Genomic DNA, 15216 nt, shown 5'->3' on the forward strand with positions numbered 1-15216 from the left:
CCTGGAGGGGTGGCTGGGCAAGTCCTGGCCCCAGGGGACCAGCGTGTTGCCCCTGGAGGAATGGTCCAAGGTCTGGGGGAGCTGGCCCAGGGGAGGGGGGACAGAGGCAGGGTTTGGAGGGGATGCTGGGTGGTCCCAGAGGCTGCGAGCTGGGCTTAAGAGGAGCACATGGAGCCCTGTGTTGGGCTCTCACCTTCCCTGGCTGTGACAGCAGCTCCTGGGGCTGGTACGTGGCTGTGGAGCCCAGGCCTGGGTGGGAGGGCTGCCTGTAAGCCACGAAGGAGAGACCCCGTGTGTGTCCCTGGCACCTGCACCCTGGCAGCCCTGCACAAGGGCTCCCCCCACAGCCATGTCCTCTGTGGCCTTGGCCACCTCAGGCCATCGCGGGGTTGCCAGGACGAGCGCGGTGGCACACATGGGGCCACGCAGGCTCAGCATCCCTGGAGAGGCAGAGGGCCCCTCGCAGCACCCCCCTCCATGGGGGTGCAGGGCCGAGCTACCCTGGGGTAGTGGGGGCTCTGCCCATTGCCAGCCCTGCTGTGTCCCTGAGACACGGGGGTACCCCCCCAAAATGTGCACCCCACGGTGCGGGGGAGCCGCAGACACAGGCCAGAGCCCACATTGTTTCCAGGTCGTTTATAGCACGCACCCGAGCAGGATGGGGCTCACAGCTCATCCCGGGATTCGGCTGTCCCCAGCGGACTGGGCTCCTCCCTGCCCGTGCTGTTCTCGGGGGTCTTGGGCACCTGGAGAAGGCAGCGATGAGGCTGGACTGATGCACCCCCTCACCTGTCCCCATCCCACAGGATCCTGCGCCAGGGCCAGTGGGGGTCCCTGGCCCGAGGCGGGGGGACCTCACTCACTGTGGGTGGCTCCTCGGGCAGCGTACCCCCATTTTCCAGGAACTTGGAGAAGGTCTCCACATCTCGGGCACTCTTGTACTCAACCATCTGGAGCCGCAGGATGGAAGGGAGACGAGGGGTGACCCCATCCCCTGGGTGCTGGCAGAGCCAGGGTGGTCCCATGAGTGCCCCCACCTACCTTCCTGCCTGGCCCCGCAGGGAAGTAGTGCAGAGTGGGGAAGCCTCTGATGGTGATGTTCTCCAGCTCGTTGGCCGTGGCGTCCATCTCAGCGATGACAATATCCTCGTGGTCCTTGTAGCGCTCGCCCAGCTCCTCCCAGGCAGCCGCCATCTCCTGGCAGTGGGAGCACCACGGCGCGTCTGCGGGGGGGCACAGTGCGGGGGGACGAGCCAGGGCACCGGGGCTCTGCCGGGATCAGCGTGCAGCGTCCCCCGGAGAGGGGTGTGTGACAGGGCTGGGGGCTGTCACAGCAGGGGGCTGAGCCTGGTGGCAGAGCTCGGGGAGGGCTGAGAGCAGCCCCGGCACTTACAGAACTTGACAAAGACGTTCCTGGTCTCGTCGAACGCCACCTGCTCAAAGGTCTTCCCCACCAGGACTTTCACAGGCCGCGTGTCCCAGTCCTCGGGGGGCTCTGCGCTCATCAGGTGGGGCTGTGGGGACAGCCAGGAAGGCCACAACACGGGCTGAGCAGCGCCAGGGCCCCATGACTCCTGCGCTGCCTTTCGGGCCACCTCTTCCCTCTGCCACCATCCCAGCTCCGTGTGTCTCCACATCAACGGTCTCCTGCCTCCTTTCCCATAACAACCCCGCAAATCCTCAGGCCTGGCAGCACAAACGTCAGCAAGCGGGTGACTGGTGTTCACCACACAACTGCCAACATTAGGCTTCAGAGTTAACAGTGCACTGCTCACCACAGGGAAGCATCTTTGGTGCTGGCTGGCATGGTGCCGCATCCCTCACCTTCACCTTGCCGTCCAGCACTGCCTGGACGAAGGCGCGTATGGCCGTGTCTGAGAAGGCGTCCTGCTCCATCTGGTACTTGCGGTTGTTCTCCATCTTGACGAGGCGCAGGGTGGGGGCGTCAGCGGCTGTCATGCCAAAGAAGGGCAGGACATCGGCACCAAACCCGGTCACGTCCACCACCACGAAGAGGACCTGGGTGGAGGACGGGTGATGCTGAGGCTCGGGTGCCCCCTGGCCACCCAACCATGTCCCCAGCGTGGGTCCTCCTCACCTGGCCCCGGAAGGCGCCAGCGGCTGCCCGGAAGCCATCCCGCAGCCCCAGCTGCGCTGAGGATGACTTGTTGAGGAAGAGCAGCATGTGGTGGGGGATCTTGGCACCGAAGATCTGGTCAGAAGTCTGAGGAGCAGGAGGAGGAGGAGGGTGAGGGCAGGGGCCCACAGCCCTCAGAGGGACAGGGACAGGGACGGGGCCGTACCTCATTGGTGAACTCCATCACCAGCTCCAGGCTGTGGACACGGAGCAGCTGGGTGAGCTTGGCTGCATCCAGCCCCTGTGCTGGGTCCACAGGAAAGTCTGTCCGTCCCTCGTCAAACTGCTGGGGCAGGGGCTGGTGAGGGCTGGGGGGAACACACCAGCATGGCCCCACCACCCCCCTGCCACCACCTCACCTTCTTGAAGAGGCAGACGGTGTCGGCTGCCAGCCCATATGCCTGGAAGAGCTCCGCCGCCTCAGCCACGCCAAACGGCATGTCCACCACCTCGCCGGCCACCTCATAAAACACCTGGGCTGCCTCGCCCCCCAGGTCCTGCACAGCCACCCCGTGAGCTGCCACGGCCACTGCCGCAGCCCCCAGCCCACCCCCGCCCACCCCAGCCAACCTTGAAGAAGCCGACGACCACCAGGTCCTGGGAGCTGATGAAGGCGGCGGCGGTGGTGGCGTTGTGCAGCAGCGTGGCGCTGGGGCTGGCCCGGCGCTGCATCCAGCGCACGATGCCCTTGGCGTCCATGCGGCCTGCCACACGGAGCGGGGCCCCGTGTCACCCCAGCCACCCCCCACCGGGCTGCCGCTCCGTCCCCATGCCATCACACCCCCAGCCACCCACCTGCCATCACCACCGCATCACCACACTGTCACCTCCCCACCACCGCCACCCTGCAACCCCCACCAGGACACTGCCACCCCCTGCCACCCCAGCCCACCCCAACACTGCCACCCCAGCCCACCCCAACACCCATCGCAGCGTCCCCCACCCCGGGTGCCGCAGCCCTACCAGTGTAGGCGAGCGGGTGGGTGCGGTTGCCGTCGCGGAAGAGCTTGAGCGTGGGGTAGGAGGTGACGCCGAACTCGCTGGCCAGGGCTGCCTGCGCCGTGGCATCCACCTTGCCCAGCCGCACCACGCTGGACTCATTCCTCAGCGTGGCGGCCGCCTGGGCGAAGGCAGGGGCCAGCCGCTGGCAGTGCCCACACCACGGTGCATCTGCGGGCAGGGGACGGTGTTGGCAGTGGGGACAGCTTTGGGGTGTCCCTGGTCCCCGGGGGGGGCTGAGGCACGTAACAGCTGCAGGAGCCTGTTGGGCTCCAGCTTGTGCCCCTGCCCGTGTCCCCTGTGCCAGGGCCCGTGTCCCACCCCCGCCACGTGTCCCTGCCCTGTGTCCTATGCCCCCGCTACACATCCCCCCACGCCTCTGTGTCCCTGGCCCCATCCCATGCCCCACACTGCTGCCCTGCCGCATGCCCTGTGCCCCTGCCCCTCTGCCCCACAGCCGTGCCCCTGCCCACACCCCCCATCCCGCACCCGTTCCCTACGGCTGCCCCTGCCCACGCCCCTGCCCGCAGCCCTGCCCGCAGCGGGGGCACTTACAGAACTCCACCAGCAGCAGCCGATGCTCGCTTAAGGCACGAGCAAAGTTGTGCTCATGGAGCACCAGGACACTGTCCTCTTCCTTGAGCTCATCCGAGAGCACTTCATCCTCATCCTCCTCCTCCTCCGCCACCACCGCCCCATCCTCCTCCTCACCCCCCAACGCTGGGTCCAGCCAGGCCAGTGCCAGCACCAGCAGCCAAACCAGCCGGGTGCCGCAGCCCCGCATGGTGCCTCGCCACAGCCGGTGCCCACGGCGGGGAGGACGCAGATAAGGGCACCGGGGCGGGTGGTGCCAGGCCCCTGGGGCTCGTGGCCCTCTGCTACTGGCTGCCCGGCACCAACGATAAGGCAGTGGGACCAGGTGGCTGTTCTCCAGCTGCCCGTCCCTCCAGTGGGACCTGGTCCTGCCGGCGGGATGGGGACAGGGGCCAAGGTGGTGGGGACACAGACACACCAGTAAGACCAGTCTGTAGGGTTTAATGGCGATGGAAGAGCACAGCCTGCGACCGGGTGGGTAGCCGGGCATGACACCGCCACAGCAGGGTCACAGCCCCGGCCCCAGTGATGGGGATGCCGCAAGGACCGGGCGGGCATCGGTATTTAAAAAAAAACAGCAATTAAAAATAACTTTGGTTGCAAAGACCACGACTGCAGGCGCCCGCTCGCTAAGAGACACCCCCCACACACAACCCTTCCCGCGACCGGGGCAAGCGCGGCGGTGCCAGCAAGGGGTCCCCCGGGGTGGCAGGTACCGCGGCCCCGAGCTGGTGGGGGGGGGAACCAGGGTGCAGATGGGGGGGTCAGTCCTCCCAGGCCTTCTTTATGCAGAGGCCCCACTCCCAGGAGAGATGCTCTATCTTGTCATCGTCGGTGACGAGGGAGCAGACGCGGTAGGAGCCCCGTGCCAGCCAGCCCCGCGGTGCCTCCTCTGCCGGCGTCACCACCTCGTACTCCTCGGCCCGCGGCGCGTAGCTGCCCACCATGAAGACGTCGCGGTCCACTGGGCAAGAGGGGAGAGGAGGGACGGGTGAGCAGGGCCAGGGCAGCATCCCCCCCACCATGCCCTCCCCGACCCCCTGACAGCGCTCACCAGGCCGGCCCCGGCGGTAGGTGAGGTGCAGGCACCGCAGCCCGCAGACGATCTCCCTGTTCACCTGCGGGTGGAAGGCAGGGTGCCATGGGTGCTGCCCCATGGCATGGTGCCCCTGCCACCGCTCTGGGGACCCCTGGCCTTGGAGGAGGGGCACACATCACTAAAACCCCATCCTGAACCCCCTCTCCATGATTGAGCCTCTTAGGACTGAGCACTGAGCAGTATGAAGGGTAGCAGGCACCCCCAAGAGGGGCAGGGACCCCCAGGGACCCCTGGGAAAGGCAGGGCCCCAACCTGGCTGGGACCTCTGAGAGAAGCAGGGACCCTGGGGTGGCAGCGATGCTGGGGGCAGCAAGGATTTCCGGAGTGGCAGGGACCCCAGGGTGGGCAGGGACCCCCAGAGGGACAGAGACTCTGGGGGGGATAGGGGGCAGACATGCCAAGGCAGCAGGGACCCCAGGTGGCAGGGGCCCTGAGACAGCAGGGACCCAGGGGTGACAGGAGGGACACTGTGGGGCAGGGACAGAGGGGAAAAGGGACCCACAGGGAGCAGGGACCCCTTAGGGCAGGGACCCAGGGCAGCGGGGGCCCCGTGGGGTAGGGACCCCAGGGTGCGAGGGCAGCAGGGCCAGCCTCACCTTGAAGGACACCTTCACCCTGTAGTCCACCCCCTCCTTCAGCACAAAAGCCCGGCCCCGCAGCACCTCCAGGTCTCCTGCGAGGGGAGATGGCCCATCAGTCCAGCACCCCTTCCTCCTCCTCCTCCTCCTCTCATGGATCCCCCACTGCTCACCTGTCAGATCCATGGTGATGGGCCCGGGTGCCTGCTCACACATCAGGGTGAGCCTCGTCACCTGCACGTTGGGCACGCTGGCATCTAGGGACAAGCGGCAGGGCACAGACCTTACCCACCTGTGCCCAGCCCACTGCCACTGGCAACTCCATCCCAGCACAGCCGGGGGGCTGCCCATACACCCCCTAATGGCATGAAGGGCCACGGTGTCCATGGTGGGGGTGTCAGGAGCCAGCGAGTGCTGGGCAGCCCAGGCAGGGCGCAGGAGACCAGGGGCATCTCAGGCCACCCCCCACGTTGGCATCAACGCCTTTGGAGTAAGATGGTGTTTGAAGGCACCTCCCGGGGTGGGATGCTCCCTGGCTCGGGTGCCAGCCAAGGGAGGTGAGGAGGAGGAGGCAGCGTGCGCAGGCAAAGGCATCCTCTGAGGCAGGCGCTGGTCTAATTCAGCCCAGCAGCCCAACCTGCACCCCAGAAGCTCACTTGCACCCCAGCAGCCTGCACAGGCACCCCTAGCTTGCACACTCCCCATCGTGCATCCCCCTGGTTTGCACGCACCTCACCAGCCTGCGCATTCCCCACCCACCCCCAGCTCTCACGCACCCCCCAGCCAGCACACCAGGGTGCGGGGTCCATGGAGCACCCCCCGCCTGGCCCGGCCCCGTAGGCACCGAGGGCAGCGCCAGGCTGGGGCGGCTGCTGTGGGTGCCTTGGGGAGCAGGGGGGCGCCGACAGCCGTGCCATCCCGGCCCCGGCTCGTTTCTGTCATCCCAATGAATTTCCCGGTCCCTTGTAACTGTTCCTATGGCAACTGCAGCAGTGATCCCGTAACCAAGGCAACCGGGGTCCCCGGGCAGCCGTTACCCCCGTCGGCAGGGGGATGCCGGGGTCTCCGCGCAGGCTGGGGGGCGCAGGCAGCACCCACGGGCGATGCCAGCCGGGATGCGCCCTCACTGCTGGGGACGCCCCACGGGTGCTGGGGGTGCCTGAGCTCCCTGCACCCGCTGAGGCTGCGTCAGCCAGCCGGGGTGCCGGGGCGCCCAGCCCGGGTGGGCAGCCCCCAGCCTTACCCACGGCGGCAGGGATGGCACCCAGCAGCGCCTCTTTGTACTTCCGCAGGCTCTCGTCCCCCGGGTCCAGCTCCTGAATCTCCCGCAGGCTCTTCTTCTCCGGCGTCTTGTACGCCAGGGCCACATCGGCATCCTCCTCCTCCTCCTCCAGCGACAGCGTCACCCCCTCCTTGTCAGCCATGATGTCTGCGGGGGACAGGCAGTGGCAGTCCCGCCGTCCCGGGGACACCCCGGGGAACACCCCCCACCCCCTGACACACAGCCGTCGGTGGGCAGGGGGTGGCTGAGCTGGGACACGCCAGGGATGGATGCAGGCAATCCCCCGTGGGGCAGTCGAGTTGTCCCCCTGCTCGGGGCCACGGGGACGCCACCAGGCTCGGTGTCCCCAGGGCCCGGTGGCACAGCTGAGACCAGAGGTGCCGCCGGCCGCATTTCCGCATGGTCATGGAGCAAGATGAGCTGGTGCCTACGTGCTGCGTGCAGACCGGGGGCGCCTGCAGACCACCACGGCCCACGGGTGCCCTTTGCGCCCCATCACCCGGAGGGGTCCCCACCCTGTGCCCCTCTCCAACCCCGCTGGGCAGCCACCAGCCCCATCTCCCACCCCCAACCCCAACCACCGGCAGCTGCAGGGAGAAAAGCCAGTACTGGGGCAAGTGGTGGCTCCGGGGGGTGTCGGGCTGCAGGGGGGCACGAGGGAAGGCGACGGCCCCACCGCCCCTGGCTGTGCCCTGCCCATCACATCACCCCCCACGCCCTTCTGACCACAAGCCCTGGACCCCCAAAGCTCCTGGGGACAGCCTGCGGCAGGGACCACTACGCTCAGCCCCCAGCCACAGGGGCTGAGCACCCCGGGGCAGTGGCAGTGCTCAGGGCAGTGGCGGTGGCCGGGGCAGGGAGCGGTGGCCCTGCCGCCCTTCTGGCTCCCCAGCAAAGGACCCTGCGCCTGGGCCACCACCGCGGCATGTGGCACCCGGCCGTGCTGGCTCCAGCCCAGGGATGCGCCCACCCAGGGGCTCGCCCAGCCCCCCGCGGGGGCCACAGCTCGGACTGCGGGGCGGGGGGGGGGGGGGCTGGGGGGGGTCCCCTGCCCCCCCGGGATGCGCCGGGCCCCCGGGGTCTGGGAGATGCTCGTTGACCGGCACCCCGGGCGCCGGGGCGGGGGGATGCTCACCTGTTGGGGTGACGCTCCCCCCCCCTCCCGCGGCGCTGCCCCCACCCCCGGCGCGTGCGGGCGCTGCCCCCTCCCCGGGGCACCCGGGCGCTGCCCTCCCGCTGCGGGGCCGCGCCGCCCGGGCCCGCCGCCGCTCACCTCGGTAGCACAGCGCCAGCCAGAGCAGCTCCAGCAGCTGCCCGCCGGCCTCGCACACATCCAGCCCCAGCATGGCCGGGCCGCGCCGGGCCCGCCGCCCCCGGGGCCGGGCGGGGCGGCCGCTGCCGGGGCCCGGGGCGCGGCTCTGCCGGTGTCGGCGGATCGGCCGGGACCCGCGGCCGCGCTCCTCCCGCCGCGCTCGGCGCTGCCGCCGGCTCCGCCGCGCTGCCCCCGGCTCCCCCGCCGCGCTGCCCCCGGCGCTCCCCGCTGCTCCCCGCTGCGCTCCCCGGCGCTGCCCGGCGCGGCCCGGCGGGGCGGCGGCGGCGGCTCCCGCAGGCGCGGCGGCTCGGCTGCCCGCCCCCGCCCGCCCCCGCCCCTCGGCGCCGGGCGGCTCCAGCCCCGCCGCTCATGGGCGGCGAGACTGCAGTGAGCTCATCCGCCGTGCGCGCCCGCGCAGCGCCCGCCCGCCCGGCCCGCACCCGGCCCGCACCCTGTCCCCCTGTTCGCACACTGCCCGAGCAGCGCCCGCCCGCCCGGCCCGCACGCTGCCGACACCTCGGCTGCACCCTGCCCGCACCCTCAGCGCACTGCCCGCACCCTGCCTGTACTGCCTGCGCTCTGCCTGCACCCTGCCTTCGCCTCGCGAGCACCCTGCCCGCACCCTGCGGGCACTCCGCACCCTGCCCGGCCCGTGCCCGCACCCCGTACGCACTGCGCGCCCTGCCCGCACCCTGCCGACACCTGGGCTGCACGCTGCCCACGCCCTGCCCGCGCCCTGCCCGCCCTGCCCGCACAGCCACTTCCGCAGCCACAGCGGTTCCCCGCGCCTGCACCCGGCAGCGTCCCGGGCCAGCCCCGCGCTCCCCCGCCCCGGGCCCCGAGGGGGGCGGGGGGGCACCGGGTCCCAGGGCACCGCGTACCGGGGTGCCCGTCGGGGTAGGCGGGGCGGGGCGGGGCGGGGCGGGGCCGGGCGGAGCGGCGCGGCGCGGGGCGCGCACCCGCGATGACCATCGGCGGCCCCCGCGGCCGCCACCCCCGCTTCCAGATGCCCTGTCTGCGCAAGGTGAGCTGCCACCGGCCCCGGCCCCACGGGCAGCGGGTACCCGGCACCGGGAGCACCCGCGACCACGGGGACCGGGCGCCAGCTCCGTGGGGACCGGGCGCTGGGACCGTGGGGACCGGGGACCGGGCGCTGGGACCTCGGGGACCGGGCACCGTCACTACGCTGGGCACCGGGGACCGGGCACCGCCGGCGGCACGGGGGTCGGCATCGCCGGGGACCGGGGCCGAGCAGCAGCCAGCATCCCGCGGGACAGCGCGCACCGGTCCCGCCACGAGGCCCCGCCCCACGCGGGGACCCCCCGGGCAGCGCCCCGCAGCCGCGTGCTCAGCCCCTGCCCGCCGGCCCGGGGGGCTCCGGCAGGGCTCGCTCGCCACAGCTGGGGCTCCCCACCCAGGGATGCCGCAGGCTGGGTGCCCGGCATCACCTCTCGCCTGGCTGTGGGGTGCCCGGGTCGGCTGCGGGTGCCAGGCTGTGCCCAGAACGGGCTCGGGGTGCCCCGGGTGGGTGTGGGGGCAGCCAGGCCGTGCCCAGGCCCGGTGCCTCCGGCCGGGGGGCTGAGCGTGGCGGGTGCTCGCCCGGCAGATGGAGCGGATGATCGTCAGCATGCAGGACCCTGACATGGGCATCAAGATGAGGAACCAGCGCTTGCTCATCACCGTCATCCCCCACGCCATGACAGGTGGGTCCCCCCGGTGGGGTGCTCCAGGAGGCGGGTGAGGTGGGGGAGGCATGCGGGTGCTCCCTGGGTGGCCCCGGCACTGCACCCAGCCCCCAGCCCCACGGCACCCCATACGGCTACTTCCCTGCACCCACGGGTGCTCAGCGCTGCAGCTGGGATCAATTATGCATCGGCTGAGCGGGGCGGGCGCTCGCTGGGGCGGGCAGCCCAGCACGTCCTTGGCAAGGCCCCCGTCACCCTGCGTGACCCCCTCGGCACCCGCCATGCCATGCCGTGCCAAGGTGCCCCAGCCCCGGAACCCCTCCATGCCCAGTCTGGGGGACCCCATCGCACCCCACTAACACTACCTCGGTCCCCAGGGAATGACATCGTGGAGTGGCTCATCCAGAAGTACGGCATCTCCGAGGAGGGTGAGTGCCCCAGCACAGGCAGCCGGCATCGTGGGAGCAAGCGGGGCTGCCGAGCCGCCACGCAGCCCCTGCTCCTGCTCCCCCAGAGTCGCTGCACCTCGGTAACCTCATCGTGAAGCACGGCTACATCTACCCTCTCAAAGACCCCCGCAGCCTGGTGCTGCGGGCGGACGAGTCACCCTACCGCTTCCAGGTGCGGCCCCGCCAGCCGCACAGGTGTTGCTGCAGCCGCGGGGCTCCCCCGGCTCGGCGCCTCGGCACCCCGCAGCATGCACCTCAGCCTCTCCCCCCCACCCCACAGACCCCCTATTTCTGGACCAGCACCAAGTGGCCGGCCACGGAGCTGGACTATGGTAGGTGCCACCGTGCCGCCGGCACCAGCCCCGGCTGCAGCCCCTTTCTGGCCCCCCTGAGGTGCCACCGCTCCTTTTGCAGCCATTTACCTGGCCAAGAAGAACATCCGCAAGCAGGGGGACCTGATCGAGCATGAGAAGGTGAGCGGTACCCTCACACCTGGGGTGAGCTGGGGGGGCTCAGCTCAGCCAGGCGCTGGGGCTCAGCTGCAGGGCAGCACCCGCTCTCCCTGTGCGGGAGCAGCAACAGTCCTCAGGGCCAGGCGAGGGGGTGGGTGTCCTGCCGTGCCCACCCGGGTGACACTGCCGCTCCCCAGGACAACTACAACCTCCTGCACAAGCGGATCAACCACACGTGGGACTTCGTTGTGATGCAGGCGAGGGAGCAGCTCCGGTGAGTGCACGGCCTGGCACTGCTGCGCCCCGGGGAGACGGAGCACCCTTGGGTGCTGTGGCAGGCAGGGTTCCAGCACTTCCCTGCTGCCTTCGCACGAGCAGGGCGGCCAAGCAGCGGCGGAAGGGTGACCGCATCGTCATCGACTGCCAGGAGCAGGCATACTGGCTTGTCAACCGGCCCCCGGTGAGGATGGGCTGGGGGGCGAGGGGTGCCGAGCTGGCAGGTGCAGCCCTGGGCAGTGCCCCGGCACCAGGCCCAGCCAGGGAGTGGGGCTGGAGGGCACGGGGGTCCCGCCAGCCCCCGGCACAATGCTCTTTTTGCAGCCGGGAGCCCCCAACGTGCTGGAGCAGGGCCCTGAGCGCAGGAACTGCCACACCACCCGCGTCCAGCTGGTGAGTGGGGGACTGGGCACCCCTGGGGCTGCCAGCAGGCATAGGGCACAGCCACCCCCGTGTGCCGGGGTGTCGAGCTGCCCCAGTGGGTGCCTGGCCATCCCACCCCAGGCTGTGCCCATGTCTGGGGGGCTGAGCCATGTGTCCAGCTTTTCCCCCTGCCCTGGCTGAGCTGGGGGCTCCCTGTGTTTGCCCATGCACCCATCACCCCTTTGTGCCAGCACCCCTAATCCCCACGGGGCAGCCACGCTGCCGGCAGCCACCGCCAGGCCGCTCTCTGTGCTTTGGCCCCATTAACGCTGCCTCCACCCTGGGCCCATCCTCACTAACCACCCACTTTCTCTTCTCTGCGCCATGTGCCGTGTCCTCTGTCCATGTAAGTGTCACTAACCCGGGCCCGGTGCCACACTGGGGTGGGGGGTGGATGCCGGAGTTCACCCCACGGGCTGTGTCACCTGAGCCAGGAGGGGTGTGGGATGAGGCTGGAGGCCATCGGGTGGGCTATGGGGTGGGCATGGGGGCTGGGTGCCTGGGTCCTCACCCAGGGTGGCGATGGCAGAGCACAATGTCCCAGCCCTGCCGTGCTTTCATCCGGCTCTACGTGTCTTGCAGACCAAGAACATGGATTACTACAAGCGGGAGGTGAGCAGGGCAAGGGGTGTGGGTGGCTCCCAGGGGGCATGGGCTGCCAGGGACCCCTGAACATGTCTCCGGTGCCCGGCTGCAGATCGAGTACTGCAGGAAGGCCATAGCCAGGACCAGGGTGAAGTCCTCCATCTGCCTCGAGGGGTGAGTGGCTGGTGGAGTCCCCGTCAGGGTGACGGGGACACCTGCATCCCTACGGCTGGTGGCCGATGCTGCGCTGCCTGCGCTGCCGTCGCCTTCAGCGGGGAGCGGAGCCGAGGCTCTGTGGTCATTGCAGAGCCTGAGCACAGCCCTGCCACGTCCCCACGGTGGCTGGGGCCGGTGGCAGCGGTGGGCCGGTGGCCCTGGCCACCTCCAGCTGCCGCTCCTGGCAGGTACATCAAGTTCAACGAGCAGTATGTGCCCCACGACCCCATCATGTCCGGCTGCCTGCCCAGCAACCCCTGGATCACGGACGACACCACGTACTGGGCCATGAATGCCCCCACGTGAGCGCCCACGCCGGGGCTGCTAGCCCCCAGCCCCCTCATACCCCACCCCGCAGGAGAAGGTTCAGGCTGGTGCAGGCTGCCCCCTGCCAGCCCCGACACTGGCGTTGCCCGCAGGGTGCTGACCCCCACAAAGCTGCGTGTGGAGCGCTGGGGCTTCAACTTCAGCGAGCTCATCACTGACCCCCTCGGCCGGGCACAGCTCCTGGAGTTCCTCAAGAAGGAGTTCAGCGGTGAGCAGCCTCAGCCCTGCACCCTCAAACCCACTGCTAGCTATGTCCTGACACCCCAAACCCACCAGCCCCATGCCAGCACCCCCCAGACCCACCACCATGTCCCTGCACCGCCTAATCCCCTGTCCCATCCTGACGCCACCAAACCAACCCATTGCCTGGCACCTCCCGACCCACCTCCCTGTCCCAGCACCCCTGGACCCACTGCCCCACGTCACACCAGCTGGCTCCATCCTGGGGCGGTGCTGGGCCGTGTGCTCAGCCACAATAACTTTTGGGGGGTGCCCAGCGCTGTGTCCCCATCCCCGATGTCATGTTCTCCTCCCCAGCTGAGAACCTGAGCTTCTGGGAGGCGTGCGAGGAGCTGCGCTATGGGGAGCAGTCCCGCATCCCTGAGATCGTGGACTCCATCTACCAGTGAGTGCCAGTGGGGTGAAGGTTTGGGGGGACAAGGTTTAGAGGTTTAAAGGTTTAGAGGGCCACCGCGGTGCTACATCCCACTGCGGGGCTGGGTGCTCACCACCGGCTGTGACTCCCCAGGCAGTTCCTGGCTCCCGGGGCCACACGCTGGGTGAACATCGACAGCAAGACCATGGAGCGGACGCTGGAGGGCATCAAGACGCCCCACCGCTACGTGATGGACGATGCCCAGATGCACATCTACATGCTGATGAAGAAGGTGGGTGAGGGCAGCGCTGGGCAGGGCAGGCAGGGCAGGGCAGGGTCCTGACGCCTCTGCTTGCCCAGGACTCCTACCCACGGTTCCTCAAGTCGGAGCTCTACAGGAACCTCCTGGCCGAGGCTGTCATCCCGCCGGAGACCAAGAAGCGGTGAGGGCAGGGGCCAGCTGCCCGGGGCACTGCGGGAGGTCCCCGCCGGTGCTGACCCCACTCTGCCCACAGGGTCTTCCCCTTCATGCGCAAACAGCGGCACTCCAGCCCCAGCCCAGCCCTGCTCCTGCCTGCGGGTGACACCGAGGAGAAGAGCAGGGCCCCCCCAGCTGCCCCCGTCCCCGAGGAGGAGAGCTGAAGGCCCCGGCCCCCCACCAACTTGGTCCAGCACCCTCCAGCTTGGCCACAGCCCCCCACCCAGCACGCCCCAGCCCCGCCGTGGGACCCTGCCGGCAGTAGCACTGAAGGAGAGAAGCCATACGACCCCCCTCCAGCAACCCCCCAGGGCCAGGCTGGCCCCGCTGCAGCCCCCGCACCCTCTTCTCCCTCGGGGAGCCTGCACCCAGCCGGCCTGGTGCGGGGTCACCCCCTCCCCCCGCCCCCCCGGGCACAAGACAATAAAGCCCCTGTGGGGAAACACCGTGGCTCCCATGGTTTTTGGGAAGGGCTGAGCAGGGAGGCAGCTGCGGGGTGGGGGATGCACACGGCGGTGGGCTGGGTTGTGTCCTGTCCCCCTCAAGGCTGGCAGAAACCCCCTCCCCTCCCTGCAGCACCCAGGAAGGGTGCAGACCCCAGACAGGGGAGAAATCAGCCACCCGGGCACCCGTGCCCACGGCACAGCCACCACCCGCGGCTCTGCTTGCTCCGGGGGGCAAAACCAGACCCCGCTGCAGCCCCAGCTGCTCTCCTGGTGTGGCGGAGCTGGCACGCAGGGTACTCGGCCACCCTGCTGCCACCGGTGCAGCCACGGATGGCCCCCAGGGAGGCCAAAAAGGCCTGTCGAGCAAGGCCAGGGGTGCCACGGGTCAGCAAACGGAGGCTGCCAGGGCCCCACAGGCTGGCAGTGGCACGCGGGGAGCAGGGCTGGCAGCTGAGCCGTTCCCTGCCCGTGGCTCATTAATCTGAGCAGAGGCCGAGGATCTCATGGCAGGATTATTCTCTTCCTGGGAGCTGCATGCCAGCTGCAGGGGATTAATGCTGGTGGTTATATAAAGGAGAGGGGGGCTAGAGCCTACTAGCGCTCAGGCTCGGACCCCAGCCCACCCTATACACACCCAGGGACCCGCACAGCGGAGCAGGCTGGGGACACCCCCCGCCTGCAGTGGACTAAGCAGCGCCAGCCCACACCCGGGATAACGAACAGCATCGATGCTTGGGATGCCCAGGACCGCAGCATCCTTCCCTGCCGCAGAGCTGGGGACGCCCTGCCCGGAGCTGGGGGGCATTTCTCAGCTCAGCGCTGGGGCAGACAGAGGGGCCTTGGGGCAGGGGAAGCTGCAGGAGCCTTGGTCACAGGATGGAGCTTGGGACCTCGGTGCTGGCAGCCACCAGGCAGTGACAGATGGTCCCACGCTCCAGGAGACAGCACCTGCCACGGGGCTCCCTCCAGCTTGATCCAAATCCAAGCCGCGGCATGAGATTTTCGTGCTGATGGACTGCAGCAGGAATCCAGGGTGTAAAACCAGGTCATGGAGCCCCAGGCGGGGCATAGGGACATGCTGGCCGAGCTCGGTTATCTAACTCCAGCCTCCCTCCACACGCTCCCTTCTCTGGTCCATCACTTGCCCGCAGCAGGACAGGACCAGCGCCTTGGGACAGAGCCCTGGCCAGCTCACCCATCAAAGCATCACCGGGACATCTGGCTCCCTCCAAATAAGGGGGAGTTCTGTCCGCAGCAAGTCACATGAAGGGCTGTGAAAAAAC

General features: G+C 69.5%; 3 protein-coding genes across 6 annotated transcripts; 1 reads left to right on the forward strand and 2 right to left on the reverse strand.

The window, feature by feature from the left end:
• Positions 1-430: 430 nt before the first annotated feature.
• Positions 431-4220, reverse strand: PDIA2 (protein disulfide isomerase family A member 2). The gene is made up of 11 exons (XM_056338249.1): positions 3692-4220; positions 3101-3307; positions 2708-2841; positions 2497-2634; positions 2304-2420; positions 2099-2224; positions 1825-2019; positions 1394-1514; positions 1042-1223; positions 864-950; positions 431-746 (listed from the first exon to the last, which is right to left on the reverse strand). The coding sequence occupies exons 1-11, from the start codon at positions 4218-4220 to the stop codon at positions 666-668; spliced, it is 1917 nt and encodes a 638-aa protein (XP_056194224.1). The 3' UTR covers positions 431-665.
• On the reverse strand, positions 4152-8307 carry ARHGDIG (Rho GDP dissociation inhibitor gamma). Of its 2 annotated transcripts, XM_056338252.1 has the most exons (6): positions 7963-8303; positions 6651-6836; positions 5581-5664; positions 5426-5502; positions 4785-4848; positions 4152-4694 (listed from the first exon to the last, which is right to left on the reverse strand). In XM_056338252.1, exons 1-6 carry the CDS (start codon positions 8033-8035, stop codon positions 4495-4497), a joined length of 684 nt encoding a protein of 227 aa, XP_056194227.1. In that variant the 5' UTR covers positions 8036-8303; the 3' UTR covers positions 4152-4494. The 2 variants fall into 2 exon arrangements, with proteins under 2 accessions (XP_056194227.1, XP_056194226.1); XM_056338251.1 differs by having other exon boundaries at positions 5426-5664; positions 7963-8307.
• Positions 8308-8446: 139 nt separating this feature from the next.
• RGS11 (regulator of G protein signaling 11) lies at positions 8447-13907 on the forward strand. 3 transcript variants are annotated; one of them, XM_056336343.1, is made up of 17 exons: positions 8447-9025; positions 9608-9704; positions 10064-10114; positions 10201-10307; positions 10416-10467; positions 10550-10608; positions 10785-10861; positions 10966-11047; positions 11188-11256; positions 11869-11898; positions 11984-12045; positions 12276-12389; positions 12507-12622; positions 12952-13039; positions 13163-13301; positions 13370-13452; positions 13525-13907. In XM_056336343.1, exons 1-17 carry the CDS (start codon positions 8966-8968, stop codon positions 13649-13651), a joined length of 1413 nt encoding a protein of 470 aa, XP_056192318.1. In that variant the 5' UTR covers positions 8447-8965; the 3' UTR covers positions 13652-13907. The 3 variants fall into 3 exon arrangements, with proteins under 3 accessions (XP_056192318.1, XP_056192319.1, XP_056192321.1); XM_056336344.1 differs by having other exon boundaries at positions 11875-11898; XM_056336346.1 differs by lacking the exon at positions 10201-10307 and having other exon boundaries at positions 8988-9025.
• The last annotated feature ends 1309 nt before the right edge of the window (positions 13908-15216 follow it).

Source organism: Falco biarmicus, chromosome 4 (assembly GCF_023638135.1).
Source record: "Falco biarmicus isolate bFalBia1 chromosome 4, bFalBia1.pri, whole genome shotgun sequence".
Lineage (NCBI taxonomy): Eukaryota > Metazoa > Chordata > Aves > Falconiformes > Falconidae > Falco > Falco biarmicus.

Bases quoted from the DNA above. Each gene is read 5' to 3' on its own strand.
- PDIA2 (XM_056338249.1), bottom strand. From the start codon at position 4,220: ATGCCCGGCTACCCACCCGGTCGCAGGCTGTGCTCTTCCATCGCCATT. The intron at 2,842-3,100 runs GTAGGGCTGCGG...TCCGTGTGGCAG, and splicing joins CCACCCGCTCGCCTACACTG to GCCGCATGGACGCCAAGGGC. The intron at 2,421-2,496 runs GTGAGGTGGTGG...CTGCCCCAGCAG, and splicing joins CCGTCTGCCTCTTCAAGAAG to TTTGACGAGGGACGGACAGA.
- ARHGDIG (XM_056338251.1), bottom strand. From the start codon at position 8,035: ATGCTGGGGCTGGATGTGTGCGAGGCCGGCGGGCAGCTGCTGGAGCTG. The intron at 4,849-5,425 runs GTGAGGCTGGCC...TTCCACCCGCAG, and splicing joins GGGTGAAGGTGTCCTTCAAG to GTGAACAGGGAGATCGTCTG. The intron at 4,695-4,784 runs GTGAGCGCTGTC...CCTCTTGCCCAG, and splicing joins CTACCGCCGGGGCCGGCCTG to TGGACCGCGACGTCTTCATG.
- RGS11 (XM_056336343.1), top strand. From the start codon at position 8,966: ATGACCATCGGCGGCCCCCGCGGCCGCCACCCCCGCTTCCAGATGCCC. The intron at 11,048-11,187 runs GTGAGGATGGGC...CTCTTTTTGCAG, and splicing joins GGCTTGTCAACCGGCCCCCG to CCGGGAGCCCCCAACGTGCT. The intron at 11,899-11,983 runs GTGAGCAGGGCA...GCCCGGCTGCAG, and splicing joins TGGATTACTACAAGCGGGAG to ATCGAGTACTGCAGGAAGGC.